This window comes from Callospermophilus lateralis, chromosome 12 (assembly GCF_048772815.1).
Source record: "Callospermophilus lateralis isolate mCalLat2 chromosome 12, mCalLat2.hap1, whole genome shotgun sequence".
Classification (NCBI taxonomy): Eukaryota; Metazoa; Chordata; class Mammalia; order Rodentia; family Sciuridae; genus Callospermophilus; species Callospermophilus lateralis.
The window spans coordinates 110,432,100-110,447,512 of NC_135316.1; the positions used below are offsets into that span (position 1 = coordinate 110,432,100).

General features: G+C 52.2%; 1 protein-coding gene across 1 annotated transcript; it reads left to right on the plus strand.

Moving 5' to 3' along the window:
* The first annotated feature begins 3,594 nt into the window (after window positions 1–3,594).
* On the plus strand, window positions 3,595–4,767 carry Sox1 (SRY-box transcription factor 1). The gene has a single exon (XM_076872564.1). The coding sequence runs from the start codon at window positions 3,595–3,597 to the stop codon at window positions 4,765–4,767; it is 1,173 nt and encodes a 390-aa protein (XP_076728679.1).
* Window positions 4,768–15,413: the final 10,646 nt, after the last annotated feature.

Below are 15,413 nucleotides of genomic sequence, written 5' to 3' on the forward strand. Positions count from 1 at the left end.
TGGCATTTTGAGCAGAAGCACTATGGAATGAGTTGCCAGAAGAGCAAATTTGGTCAATCAACAGTGAAACTAATCCTTTGCCTTGGGTTCTGGACTTTCTCTAACGTTGCTTGGAAGTAGTATAATCTGTCTTCAAATCCTCAAGAATCTGGCTTTGGGGAAGGTTTTCAGCTGGAAGGAGGTTCCCGCTAATCTGGTAGAGGTAGGAGGCAGACTAAACTGGTTTTGGACTGTTTTCTCAGTTTTTGAAGAGTCATTTGGGAGAAGGGGTGGGAGCAAGAAAACCCAAAAGCCATCACTGGTAGGAGTTAACATGATGTTCCTCAATTTTCATGCCAGGCACTAGGAAGTCTGGCATGCAGTGCCCTGCCACTGCCTAGTTGGCACAGGCTGCCACTGCCAATCATCTATCACTTGGCAACAAGTTACACCTGCAGCTGTGGTTTAATACTTGTGCAGGTGGGCACCCATAGGGTATGCACCCACTTGGGCTTGGGACTATCTCATCATTGAAAGAGCTTATGGAGAGCACCCTGAATGATAAGCACTAGCATGATCGCAAGTAACGCTAAACCATTCACCTCCTGTTTAGATGCTCTAGAAAACAAGGGTAACATCGTATTTGGAAACAATATTCAGAGCTATGGTAGAAAGAAATGAGACCATTTCAAAGTCAGCTATCCAAGTTCCCAAAAGCATAAAGCATTCCTGCAAAGCACACTGGAGTGCAGGGTGTTTATAAAATAAATTGCTCCATTGATATGGAAAATAATGTGCCAAGCTTGATTCATACAAAGCATTTTCAGGGGGTCTTCGGCTATTTAGTTTAAAATCTAAATTGAAAAGCAGAGGAAAGAAATCTTTCAATTGCTAAGTGGATAATACAGTTTATAATTTGTAAACCATTTCCTTTATTTCAGTCTTGCTGACTTCTCCTAACACACTGGATCTCACTGCACACCCATCGCCTCCTAAATTATCAAAGGAAAAATGGGTCTATAAGCATTCTTAAACAATATTCCTGTTCCTTTTTTGTTCATTCACAATGTAACTGATATTTGTGGGTAGTGCGTGAAACAAATCAAAAGATTTAACAAACTTGATTGCTGAAATAAGAAGGTAGTTGAAAACCACATTTATAAGCCAGATATTTAGTGAAAAAATATGAAACGATGTTTCCTTTCTAATAAAATTATACATTATTTGATGAGTTTACGATTAAATGCTGAATGGCCTGAAATGAAAGCAGTTTAATCTGCAGAGAGATCAATTTGCTGTTGCACTGCATACTGTAGCAACCCTACAATAAAAAAAAATTTAAAAAAACTACAGTAATACTCATAGTAGTTGAGAGAAAAGAAGGCATTATTCCTGTACCTTGAACAAGCCATAAGGTCAGGAAATTCACAATCCGAGGGTTTTTTTTAATATTAAAAAAGAGAAGTGTCACATGATCACTGTGCAACATGTCTAAACACTCTTATTACTACTAGTATCATCACCAACATCTTGAGTATTCCTGTTATGGGAGGGTGGGTCTGGAGGCATTTGGCTAAAGCCCTAGTTTACCCACATCCATCTCCTCAAGCACCCTCATCTCAGGTTGCCTGTAGAAGACGCCTTGCAATTCCCAGAGGATGGCAAGAGGAGGAAAAGAGTTCAGTGGATTCTTTGGAAAAAGTCTTCAGCGGCCTGAGCCAACAGAGTTTGAGGCTGGCTTTGGAAATCTCGTGTGCATCCCGGAATCACACACACTTTGAGGTTTAACAATTACAACTGCAGGTGGATGCCTTAACCATTCCATGAGCCAGGGGCCTTCCTTTTGCTTAATGTAGGAAAATGGTATCTGGCCATGGGTCAGGAGGCCCCACCTTCTGATTCAATTCGAACAGCCTGGCAATTCTCAAGCCAACAGCTCCAGGGAGACTCGCTCTAGAACAGCGTGGGCTAGATCACTTTTGCGATATCAACAAACTTTTTCAACTGTTGGAGTAACCAGATTCCAGATATATCTTATGGTTACTGACCTTCTAAGAGACTGAAGAGAAGGACGTTAAATGGGATGAGCACCTGCCTATAATCTCCAAGCTCAATGGAAAAATGGAACCCGGTCCCCTATACTAAACGAAGCTGTGAACCACGAGGCATACAAATGCGCCCCCAGTTGCCAGAACTATGAGGCCTGGACTGTAAAGGCCTTTGGGGAGAGCAGGGACTGGCCAACTCCGAGCGAACCTAAGAGAAGCATGCATTGAATTCGGAGGGTGGGGGCGACTGAGCTGCCCGATCCTTGCAGAACTTGTGGGGAGGGCTTTCAGTTTGTGCCCCCGGGACGGTCGCCCCTGCTCGCCTCCTTTTCTGCACTCGGAATGAGCTTAGGCGAGGTCTTGGCCTTGGTCTCCCAACTTTCTCCTTCCCCGCCGGCGCGACTTGGCTGGTGGGGACAGAGGAGGAGCTGGGTCTCCAGTGAGCACATTTAAACACGGCCCGGGGCTGTATCCCCCCCTCCCCGCCCCGCTCCACACACACAAGGATTCTTTCTTCGCCTAGCTTTTAAGCCCAATCGTTAATCATTCTGAGCGCGCGGGCGGGGAGAGGGAAGGGGGGCGAGATCGGGGTTCGCCGTCGCCGCGGCGCGCGCACTCAGGAAGCAGTGGGGCTGTGACCCCCCCTCCCGGGCCTCCTTTCCCCCTCCTTCCTGCCTTGCTCCCCCCTCCTTCCTTTCCTTCTCCCCGCTCCGCCGCCCGCGCCCAGTGTATCTACTCCCTCCCCACGTCACTCGCCAGCGCGCCATGCAAATCACCGCCGCCGCCGGCTCCTATTGGCCGCGGCGCGCTCATTTAATGGCAGCCCGGGCCCGGCGTATGGCTGCTGGGCCCCGCGCGCCGCCGGCCCCGCGTGCGCCTCCGCTCCGAGCGCACTGCCCCGGGCAGGCAGCGGGCAGCCCGTCCTGGACTCTGCGGCCCGGCTCCCTGGCTTCTCTGCGCGCTCTCACTCCTTCGCTGTTCCAGACCCCCTCCCTGGCTGCAGCGTAATCGCCCCCTCCGGGCCCCCCTCTGTTCCCCCCCTCGGCGCCTGGCTCCCCCCGGGCAACTGGGACCCGCACATGCCCAGCGCACGCGGCGTGCCGCCCTGCTAGAAGTTGCGGCCCCGGAGTTGGAGGCCGCCGAGGACTGAGCCAGGAGTAAGGAGGCAGTGCGCGGCGGCGGCGGGCAAGGAGGCACAGCGCACCCCGGGCGGGCCGAGAAAGTGAAGCCGCAACTTGGCCGCGACTGCACCTGTTTGAACAGCTCCGCCGAGGGCGACTGGGCTGCGGCGGCGGCGGCGGCGGCGGCGACCCTAGCCGTCGGCCTCTTTGGCAAGTGGTTCGTGCACGAGGAGAAACTTTCCACCTGCAAGTGGAGCCGGCACTGAGTGCGTGTGATTCTGCCTCTTTTTGTTGTCGTTACCTCCACCCTCCCGTTCTTTTCTGTGCTAGGCAAACCCCCACCCCCGCGTCTTGCTCGGTTTGAGCCACTGTCCATCTCACCCCCTCCGGCCGTCTATGCTCCAGGCCCTTTTCCCGCGGTGCCGGTGAACCCGCGAGCCGCCCCGATGTACAGCATGATGATGGAAACCGACCTGCACTCGCCCGGCGGCGCCCAGGCCCCAACGAACCTCTCAGGCCCGGCCGGGACAGGCGGCGGGGGCGGAGGCGGCGGCGGGGGCGGCGGCGGGGGCGCCAAGGCCAACCAGGACCGGGTCAAGCGGCCCATGAACGCCTTCATGGTGTGGTCCCGCGGGCAGCGGCGCAAAATGGCCCAGGAGAATCCCAAAATGCACAACTCGGAGATCAGCAAGCGCCTGGGGGCCGAGTGGAAGGTCATGTCCGAGGCCGAGAAGCGGCCGTTCATCGACGAGGCCAAGCGGCTCCGCGCGCTGCACATGAAGGAGCACCCGGATTACAAGTACCGGCCGCGCCGCAAGACCAAGACGCTGCTCAAGAAGGACAAGTACTCGCTGGCCGGGGGGCTGCTGGCGGCCGGCGCTGGCGGCGGTGGTGCGGCGGTGGCCATGGGCGTGGGTGTGGGCGTGGGCGCTGCGGCGGTGGGCCAGCGCCTGGAGAGTCCGGGCGGCGCGGCGGGCGGCGGCTACGCGCACGTCAACGGCTGGGCCAACGGCGCCTACCCTGGCTCTGTGGCGGCAGCGGCAGCGGCCGCGGCCATGATGCAGGAGGCGCAGCTGGCCTACGGGCAGCACCCCGGCGCGGGCGGCGCGCACCCGCACGCGCATCCCGCGCACCCGCACCCGCACCACCCGCACGCGCACCCGCACAACCCGCAGCCCATGCACCGCTACGACATGGGCGCGCTGCAGTACAGTCCCATCTCCAACTCGCAGGGCTACATGAGCGCTTCGCCTTCGGGCTACGGCGGCCTTCCTTACGGCGCCGCAGCCGCCGCCGCCGCTGCCGCAGGCGGCGCGCACCAGAACTCGGCGGTGGCGGCGGCCGCGGCGGCCGCGGCAGCGTCGTCGGGTGCCCTGGGTGCGCTCGGCTCGCTGGTCAAGTCGGAGCCGAGCGGCAGCCCGCCGGCCCCAGCACACTCGCGGGCACCTTGTCCTGGGGACCTGCGGGAGATGATCAGCATGTACTTGCCTGCCGGCGAGGGTGGCGACCCGGCGGCGGCCGCGGCGGCCGCGGCGCAGAGCCGGCTGCACTCGCTGCCGCAGCACTACCAGGGCGCGGGTGCGGGCGTCAATGGCACGGTGCCCCTGACGCACATCTAGCGCCGCCGGGATGCCCGGGACAGAGGCTCGCTACGGGCGACCCGGCTACGACGAGCGCGCGGCCAGCTCTCGGGCTGTCGCCCCGGTCCAGCGCGGCCTTGCTTTTGTACAGACGTTTCCACATTCTTGTAAAAATGAAAACACTGGAGATGAACACCAGGTGATACTGCCCCTCACTCACCTTTCCAGGAGCTCCTGGGGACCACGAGACGCTGACACACGTCTTGCATTTTAGACCGAACTTTGGTGTTTTCTCGAGAGTTTTGTACAGTATTTATCATCCACGGAGGAGGCAGAAAGTGTTTTCTCTGTCGAGGGGACAAAAAGACAAAACCAAGCGAGAGACGATGCCAACTTTTGTATCCAGGCCGGCGCCCTAACTTTCCTCCCTGCATCGCTTCCTGATGCTTGACTGCCCGAGGCCAAGTGACCGAGAGTTGTTCTCACTTGTTACAAATGTAGTAAGGCAGATCCAAACATTTACAGTTTTTTGTAGTTGTTACGGCTCCTTTGGGTTGGTTTGTTAATTTATACAAAGAGATCCCCCTTCAGATGGCGGAGTTATATTCTGGGTTTTGTAAAACTTTCTGTATCTGAGCATTTCCAATTTTTTTTTTTGGTTTTGTATTATTTCTTGTAAATGCATTGTGAAATTTTTATTTAGGCGTTGCAGTGTGGAGAGGAGGAATCAGATCATGTACATAGTTTCCTGAAAGCTTTTCTTCTAAAACTGAAAAAAGATTCCCCTAAAAAAAATGCTTTGAGTTTTGAGTCAATCAATACATTTAAAAGAGAAAAGGCTGTTTTTTCCCATAAAATTGAAACGTGCTAATTTTATATGCATGTTTTAAGAGTTCAAAATACAATAACTAATCTGTTGGAGGAGAAAAATTATCAGCAGGAATTAAGAATGAGAGAACCCCAGGAAGCAGAGGGTAGGATTTTCACGAGCTTTATTCCATGGAAGGAGAGAAAGTTAAAGTCAATAGAGGATTTTGTTGAGTTGAAGCATTAGTAGGGAAGATAAATAATTCCCTTTATGGTCTAGCTCTTTTACTGTCATGGCTCAGACATACTGCATGTACTTGCTGAGAATTCTGCCGTTCTACCTGGCAGGGCATCTTCAGGACAGTTTGGTATGATGGAGAAAGGGAAGACCCCAATGTGGAGAGCAGGCCAATGGTGGGGGGAAAGGGGCCTGGCAAGGGCTTGGCACCCCGCAACTACCCTGCAATCGGGATAGCAAATGGAATTTATCTGAATTTGATTCAGAAAAGCACTACCATTTACGGCTGAACCAAAACACACTACCCCTGAGCCCAGGCTCCATCCCCAGCCCCTCCCGCGGTAGCTTGTCCCTCCTTGGGAAAAGGCAAAATGATTTGATGGATTTTCACATGCACACAAATGGAACACCCCCTCCCCTTGAGAAGGGGATGCAAGTTGCCAACTGATGTGAAAGCTTTTGCCGTGTTTATTCCTGACAAGATCTTGAGGTTGTTTGATGCTTTAAAATTTTTAATTATATTTTTTTCTAGGTGTTTATTGGTACATTGCAGTTTTTTTCTGGAATTTAAAGTTTTCTGTAAAACTTTTGTCTTCAAGTAATCTGACAGCATTAAATATTGCATTTAAAAGTTATGCTGTAGCAAATATGTTTTGAAATTAATCATAATAGTAAGATGAAAATCTATTTTTGGAAAAAAAAAACACCTTTAAGTCCAAATGAGAAATATGCTAATTTCAGCAGCTTTAGGCTTCTCCCTTATTTTTTTCCTCCACGTCTTTTCTTGTCTTGGAATGAGTATGCTCTATCCATTCAGAAGTGGGCCTGTGCTATCAGTTTAGTGAGAATTGGATTCAGCCTGCATTGGAGAATAGCTTTAAGTATGATGCTAATCTGACAATTGACATGTGTAATTTTTTGAGTCATTTTGATAATTTTGCTTAAATCACACATTCGTTAAAGATGATTGCAAAAAAATTCAAGAACAATGTCCACTGCTTTCTAACAAGATAATAAAAGTCCCCCCTTTTTTTTTCCTTTCTTCACTTTTTTTTTTTTTTTTCCTTTTAAGGATTTATCTTTTGTGAAACAGTCATTCTAAAAGTGTTTGTGGGCTACATGGATTGTTGGGGGAGCGGCATCGTGAGACACTCTGGAAACAAATGCCAAAAGCAATCCCTGTGGGAGGTGCTTTGGGAAATTCTGTAATTTGGGAAATCTCTGTTAATTCAGCATGGAGTTCTGAGGACCAGGCCAGGTTTGCCCTGAAGTGCACTAAAAGACTAAGATCTTTCTCATAGTCTTTGCTGACTATGATAAGTAGTCAGTGCACCACCCTTGTATTTTCCACCAGAGACACGGAGACATCTCGTCCTAGCTGCCCTCGATAGAGGTGGTTTCCATGTGCCTTGGACTGTGGGCCTCTGTCTTGGCTCCTCACATATACTAGTTACTTGAGCCCCACTTTAAAGCTGCAGAATAGAAAAGTTTCGCCACTGCACTGGGAGCACCAGGCCAGGCTGCCCTCGCTTCCTGCAGGATAGCCTTGAGTTGGGCGTTTCATTGCTGGTGCTTCATCCACCCTCAAACCACCAGATCCTCAGACCACCTTAGTTTCTTTTTGTTCTGTTGATTAGAGTTACGAGGAGAAAGGCAGATATAAATTCTTTAATGACTTAATTTAAAAACAACGGGAGGTGGAGGAAGAGAGATTAGCAGGAATTCAAGTCGGGCTTGAGTGGACTCACCCCTGACAGTCTCTAGCAGTGGAGAAGATATTCCACTAGGACCCAAGGTGTCTCATTCAGCTGCGATTTCCACTCCTGCTCATCGTTGCCAAATGTGAAATACTATATGATGATGATGATTGTATGATGACTTAATTCATTTCCAAATCACAGGGTTGTTCCAATTTTGTTTGAAGCCCAGTAGAGAATGAATGGATCTTTCTAAGGCCTGGTACAAAGTTTCCTTAACTTGGTGACTTCTTCCTACCCTGGCTTTTGGGAAGGGGCCGGGCAGGACGGTGTGCCTGAGGGTCTTTCTTCCTCTTTCTTTCTACCTTGTTTTGTTTTTCAATTCACTGGCCCCTTTGTTATTGTTGTTAAGAGGTTGACACCCTCAAAAAAAAAAAAAAAAAAAAAAAAAAACCACCAGTAGTTAGATGAATTAATTTTTTAACAGTTGCTGGTGCTGCCGCGCCTGATCTGCAGATGTGTCGGGGAGTGTGACTGATAGGTCTATTAAAATCATGCATGTGGGAGAAGAATAACACTCATATTCACGCATTTCATTTTCCCCACAAAGACTGGGCACCGCAGATCTCTGTCTCCGAAAATTCCAGTTAATTCGATCAATCTGGCCTAAGAAGCATGCTCCTGGCAGGCGCGCTGCACCTCGGCCTGGGCCCAGCCCACGACCCACGGTCCGGGTGGGCTACGCGGGCTCGCGCTCCTCGCCCCCGCCCCTCGCCCCCGCCCCGCTTCCGCAGCCTGGCGCTCGGAGCTAGTGCTGCGGCCACGTCGGCGCGGGGTCTAATCATAGGTTGAGTCCTTGGAAACTTCGAGTGAAAAGCAGACGTGGCCTCGGCGCAGCTTTCTTTCAGCGTGACTATTTGGCGGGATTGAAAGGCCCAGCCAGATGGGGAGGGGTGAGGGGGCGCAGGCCCCGGCGCTAGAGCGCCCCAGGCCCGCAGAGTGGGGCGGCCGGGAGGTGGGCACGCTGCAGACTCATCCCGGCGCTCCACTCCCTCTCGGAGCCGGGCCTGGGGACCGCCCCCTCAGTCCCAGGGCGAGGCCCGGCGGGGGGCTTGGCGCTGGCACCCCTCCCCCTCCCTCCTCGCTCGCGGCCTCCCTCCTCCCAGCGCCCCTCCTCCCTCCTCCCGCCCCGGTCGTTCCTCTCCAGCTGCGAGCCCGCGGGACCCCTCTCCGCCCGCCCCCGGGAGACCAGCGCGGGCAGCCCGGTGGCGGGAGGCGCCCTGCTGCCCGGGTGCCGGGTCCCGGACGTCTCGGGGCAGGGTGCCGGCCTCCTGCGGGGCTCGGGCCTGAGCCCGCTGGCTCTCCACCCCGCCGTGCCGCCCGCTTCGCAAGTCGCTCTTCCTCGCGCTCTGCTCTCGCCCAAGCCCGGAACCCTGCGCTCTCTCCTTCTCCTTCCTGCGCATTTTCTTCCTCCCACCGCCCGCACCATCCGTTCACTTTCACTTCTTGGTTTCCCCGACTCTCTCTCCCCTGTGCTTCCAGGGCCACTTTCCTTCTGTGCGCTGCCTGGCCGCCTTTGTCTTTGCGCTCGCCCAGCAAGGCCGCGCTCTGCTCCCCTCGTCCACCCCTTGCAGCCCGGGACGCCCTGTCCGAGGCCGGGTCAGGCAGGTGCCTGGGAATGGCCGGTCCCCGTTCCCTCGCCGCATCCCTGCGGGCCGGGCCGGGCCGGGAGGGCCGCGGGGTCGCCGGAGCGGCCTTGGAGCCCACCTCTCTCCGGTCCACGCCGTGCCTGGAGGGCGGGTGGGGGATTAAAATGACTGCTGCGAGGGCCCAGGGCAGCGTTTTGTGTTTCAGAAGAGAAGGGTCACTGCAGAGAAAGTCTTGACCCCGGGTCAGCTGCGAGTCAAACCCTTTTAAACAATCAGCCGGCGGAACAAGCAGGTCTCCGGCGGACCGCAACAAGTGGGCGCAGAGGGGGGGAGGGGTGGCATGGTCGCCCGGCGGGTCGCCAGCCAGAGCCAGATCCCGGAGGAGGCGCAGCGGCCAGAATCCACGGCCGTGTGGACCAGGCCTTTGCGGCGACTACCTGCGGATCCAAAGCCCATCTCAAGGAAATACCTGCAATTCCCACTTTTGGGGTCCTATTTCAGACGGCTCCTCTGGATGGGAGTCTAGGTAGAATGCTTCCTTTTGCCTAAGAAGCCCCATTTTAAAAAAGCGATTCCATTTCCATAAGCAAACAACAACAACAATAAAACAAATCAGAGACCAAATCCTGGCTGGCTCTCCTGTCTCTTTTCCCTCCGAAACCCTGTCTCCTCTTGGATTTTTGCAGCCTTGATCTCTTTGGGGGAGTGTGAAGTAGTATTGTGGAGGGTGCTGTATTAAGGCCTGTTTGTGGCCAGACTCCATTCGTCGCTAGGCTGGAGAATCAGGCGCTGCGGAGGGTGAAAAGCCCTCCTCGCACCAGCACCGGATTGAGTATTGGGTTTGGGGGTCAAGACTGAGAGGGAGGCCAGTGGACGGGAATCGAGCAGATCCGTTTCTCTTCTGCAAATACAGGCTGGGAAATCTGTGCGTGAGACTCCATCAAGAGGTTTAACAAACATGAAAAATGTATAAGAATCCAAACAAGTGGTACATCCAACGACAGGAAAAGATAACCTATTTTGATAGTAAAAACAAAAAAACAAGCATATGATTGCCATATTTTCTTCCACATTTTCATCTGCAAATATGAAAACATTTCACACCACGGGAAGGGAGGGAAGTTTCTAAAACAACAGACCCAATAGCTCCAGGTGCAGTCAGCATCCCATGCTGGCTCTGGGTGGCTCTAAACCCTGTGCCGGAAATGGGTTCTGAGTTCAAAACCCAGGACCAGAATGCTACTGATTCCATTGCCAGGTGTGACCCATGGACAAAATTAGTCCAGGACAGAAACGCTGGACACTGGGAGCGATTCTGATGCCCTGCAGGCAGCTGGAGAGGGTTTAATTGCCCTTTGCCACTTCAGAACAACCGTGTGGGTACATTAAAGATGCTGTTTGTGAGGAACAGCAGGTCATCACATGCAAAGCCTGGAAACAGTCAGCCAGTCAAATCAGTGGAAAAAATCAGCTTTTGTTAGATTTTGCAGTTTCAGGAATTAGGCATTCACTGCAGAGCTGCAGTTTTGAGAAATTGCAATGTCAGGCATGTTCCCAGTGGGGAAATATTGTGAGTGTGGAGGATCGTGAGATTGGGCTTGACAATGGGGAAACTGACAAGAGTCATCACCCAGACACTGTTTGCTCTCCGGCACCCCGGAAATGCTAACTAGCACTGATATTTGGCAGCAGCCACCGTGCACAGTTAGACTACCCACTTATTGGAAGGAGAGTCTTGGCTAGCTCAAGGACTGACCCCAGATGTCACCTGACAAGTACTCAGTTTATAGGGCAGAGGTGTCTATAGGCATATAAAACCCAAATAGTAGTAGTGTCAAGATAGTCCCCCCAAAATTTGAAGCAGAGACCAACTTCTCATTTCTAAGTCACAAAATTGGAAGAAGTCCAGGTGAGCATGTTTCAATCAGGAAAGGACGGAGCAGCTTTGCGCATTAGGTGCTCCAGACCACGGGGAGACCTCAGCAAGTGAAAGAGCCCCAGCTTCTGCCTGAGAGGGCCCTGCAGATGGAGGGGCTCGGTGCTTTGCACTGCTCACTGAGCCGGAGAGAGGCCCTCATCCTGGAAGGACTGATCACCTGCCCTTTCCCTGGTTAATAGTTCTTCCTCACCTGGGCATCTGTGTCCTAAATAGAATGGCAGCTAAAATCCAGCTTCCTAGGGACACGTGCTCTGGAGACATGGAGCCCAGCAAACAGGGGGCCTCAATGGATGCTCACATGAAGAGGGGCCCTGTTTGCATGGAGGGTTACAGGGAGAACTGGGGCATCAGGAACCAGAAGCAGCGTACGTGGGAGCCAGTCAGTGGTCACACACCTACCACAGCATGCCCTTCATCCTGGAGAACAGGACTCCTCTTTAGAGTCACATGACAGGCGTCACAGTCACCCTCTGTCATGTGTCCAGGTTCTTCACAAGCACAAACCATGTGTCCGGCCTGTTGCCAGGTGCCAGGAATTCAAATGCCCTCCTGACGCTCTGCTCACGCTCTGCTGACGGGAGACATTGTCACAGGCAGGAGAGAAGTGGGGGGTGCAGTTGGGTGACAGGTACATGCTGGATGCTCCATGAGCACTTGGCCCAACCTGGAGGACCTGGGAAGAAGCCACCTGTGACTGTGTGATGCTCCCAGGGACTTCCTCTGGACTGTGACAGTCAAAGGCTGAGTGTGTGGTGGGTGGAGCTGAGCAGAGCTGGCTGCTCCCTGATTGCTCCCGATTGTCCCCTGGTCAGAGATTCAGGCAGCTCCCTTTCAACCTCAGGGCGACAGGGTCCTTGAGGGAGCCCCTTGCAAACCCCCATCCCCCATCTGGGGCCCCTGAGGGGCTGACCCAGACCCTGCCCTTTCTGACGCACACTGAAGGAGATTTTGAAGCAGGTTCTGGACAATACTTGGAAAACCTGCATTTGGAGATGGGACTAAATGCTTGTTTATGGTAAGTAGTTACCAAGGCTGTGAGGAGATCATTAAAATCTGAGTAGCAATTTGTTTTTTATAAAGTGCTCTATCTTAATTGTTTAAGTTTTTTTTAATAAAAATTGAATTAGTGGAAGAAAAAGGAAAATTTCAAGCTGTATTCTTGGAATCTTGTGACTGGAAGGAGCGACTGATCCTTGGATTTCATTTCCCATTTTATGACTGGCTATTTCAGCCCTGCAAACCCATCTCCACTCTCATGAAGGGTAGTCCACACAGACCTGGAAGGCACATGGCCCCGACACATGCCTGCTTTAAGGAGAAAAGGAGCACCCAAGACAGATACTGTGTCCTACTGATGTCTGATTTCACCAAGTGGATCTGTGTGGGCATGGAACGGGTGTGCACCGCCCTGTGAGCACGCATGGCCCGATGTCTGCAGGGCTGCTGGGGCCTGGGAGTGGAGGCCATGTAGTGCTGCACCCAGGGTGGTCAAGTGGTCTCATCAGTGGCTATCAGGCTTGGGGTGGCTCTGGGGACACTGGCCTAGAGCAAGGCTAGGGTCCAGTAGCATGTGCGGGAAGGAAGGAAGAAGGAAGGAAGGAAGGAAGAAAGGAAGGTCGGAAGGAAGGAAGGAAGGAAGGAGGAAGGAAGGAAGGAAGGAAGGAAGGAAGGAAGGAAGAAGGAAGGAAGGAAGGAAGGAGGAAGGAAGGAAGGAAGGAAGGAAGGAAGGAAGGAAGAAGGAAGGAAGGAAGGAAGGAAGGAGGAAGGAAGGAAGGAAGGAAGAAAGGAAGGAAGGAGGAAGGAAGGAAGGAAGGAAGGAGGAAGGAAACAAAAGAAAACCACACTAATAACAGTCAGTGATCGGATTTCTCCTGTTGCCTGTGAAAGACTCAGCATGCCCAGGACTTCAGAGGCCTGAAGGGAGGAGGGCGTGATTCAGGGAGGTGAGCGCACAGCACTCACTGTGTGTCAGCAGCGTGTCTGCAAAGTGTCCTGTTCAGTGTGATGGGTGCTGATGCTGCTGGCTGTAGTCACAGGAGCAGGTACAGATGGCTGTGGGGTGGAAGAACAGCTCAGCACAGCAAGTAAGACAATAAATTTAAGATAAGAAAGAATGAGAAATATTTTCAATTTTAAAATTCAAAATACTCTTTTAATAGCTGGGCACAGTGGCAGGAGCCTATGGCCCCAGCCACTCAGGAAGCTGAGGCAGGAGGATCACTTGAGCTCAAGAATTCTAGACCAGCTCAGGCAACACAGCAAGACCCTGTGTCAAACAAAATGAACAAAACCAAACATAAAATAAAATGCTCATTTAAAATAACAAACCAATTATTTTAGTGGTTCAGACTGAGAATACTATTAGAAACATATTATCAATTTGAAAATACTGACTGTGAAATTTGGAAAACAAACTGAATTATCCACTTACTAAGAGAATCACATGAAATTTAAAGATAAATAAGCTAGCACTTTATTATTCAAAAAATGAATGCAGCATGTATAGTAACTATTTTCAGAAAAATAAAATTGCATTTAAAGTTCAAATTAAATCATTCAATTGCATTAAGACATGATATAAATGAAAATAGATAACAATACCAGTCTATAAGCTACAAGCTCAACATCAATTTGAATTGCATAAACTTTCATTGAATTTGAAACAGCTACAATGATATTAAATTAGGTTTGAGGAAAATAGAACATTTATGATACATTTTAGGGTGAATTGTTCACTTCAAGAATTTTTTAAAGTTAGCCAAACAACCGCCACCCCCGCCCCTTGCTCTTGCAACCGCTGCTGGTGGGGGGATAGCTTTGTGAGGGCTCTCCTTCCCGCAGTGCACTGTGGGAGTAGGTGTGTCCTGGGCAGAGGTCATGTGGGGACAGACCTCTGCCAGCATCCAACCACCCTTGGGGACAGCAACTCTGCCTGGCTCCGTTTCTTAGAATACTGACCTTTCAAGCATGGGCCTGGTTCTAGTCATGAAGAAGAACAATTAGTAATTCCTTGGTTCAGTTCAGCAGGAAGTATGTGGGCCATGCATGGCTCCCAGTGCAGAGGAGTGTGGCCTGCTCCACCCAGACAGCCCCCTCGTTCTCAGTGCAGGGTCCTCTTGTCCTCCTGCAGCGGGACAAGGAGGTAGTGCCCCTGCTGCTGGTCACACCATGTGGTAGAGGCCAGGTGACGATGAGGGAGCTACAGAAAGCACCCTAGGTCCCCAGAGATGCATTGGGAAGGACAGGAAGGTAATTGACCCCTGCTAGGTGGGCCTGGGCCTCAGGTCTGTGGTGGCAGAACTGGGGAAAGGGCTTAGAGGTTGCAGGGGGAAGGAATCAGGAGTTTGTATTATGTAAGTACTGTGCGAAGCCTGCGTCAGGGCCGGCTGGGAGTCAGCTCCCGCCTCAGAGTTCCCCAGACCTGCTGCACACATGGGGTCAGGAGTGTGTGCACCAGGCTGACACCCTGCATACTGATGGGAAGACCCTGCTGCAAAGGGGTGGCTCAGCACCTGGGGAGGAGGAAGCTGCCATCACCCAGGCTGAGACCAGCTAGGCAGAGAAGGGGCCAGGAGGATGCTGGTCCACAAATGCCTCAGGGATCCGGGGGGGCTTCTGGGTGGGCAGACTTTAAGACAGTGACCTCCATGTGGAAGTAGGTTGCTAGTTAACCCCAACCAGCTCTTTTTCTCCTTACAACTCTTTACTGCAGTGTGAATTTGTGTGACTTGCTTGTGTTTTCAAAGTACTGTTTACAAAACTAAAGACTTATGTTCTGTGACGGGAATGCTTGGTGTCAGCACTGGGCAAAGGAAGCCAAAGGGCAAGCCCTTGGGAGACAAGCAGCACAAGCCACCTGTCACACTCTGTCCCCATTCCTGTGAGTTCCCAAGCTGCAAGCCAAGGCCGCAGGCCCCACAGTGAACTCAGGGAAGCAGCTCAAGGTATTTCCGAGCCCTGAAAGCAGCGAGCAGCACAGGAATGTCTCAGGCTCAAGAATTCTAGACCAGCTCCCGCAACACAGGGAGACCCTGGGTGTGAATTGCAGGTGGAAGTGGCCCCCAGTCCCCAGGTGAACTGCAGCCAAGTGCCCCTGGGTGACATCACAGCCTCAGGGAAACTGGGTTTGGGGTAGTTGCCACGTCAAAGACAATGCCTCAGGGAAAGGTGGGGCAGACCAGGAAATGGAATAGGAACCAGCCAGGGCCAGGCCAGGGGTCCACAGGGACTGACCAGACCTGGGGTAGCTCTTCCCACAAAGAGGAGCAAAATATCATATTATTTCAATCTATGTGTATTTTTTTAAAGGTTGCTAAGTTACTGGAGCAGAAATATGTTATTTGGACTTAACTGCT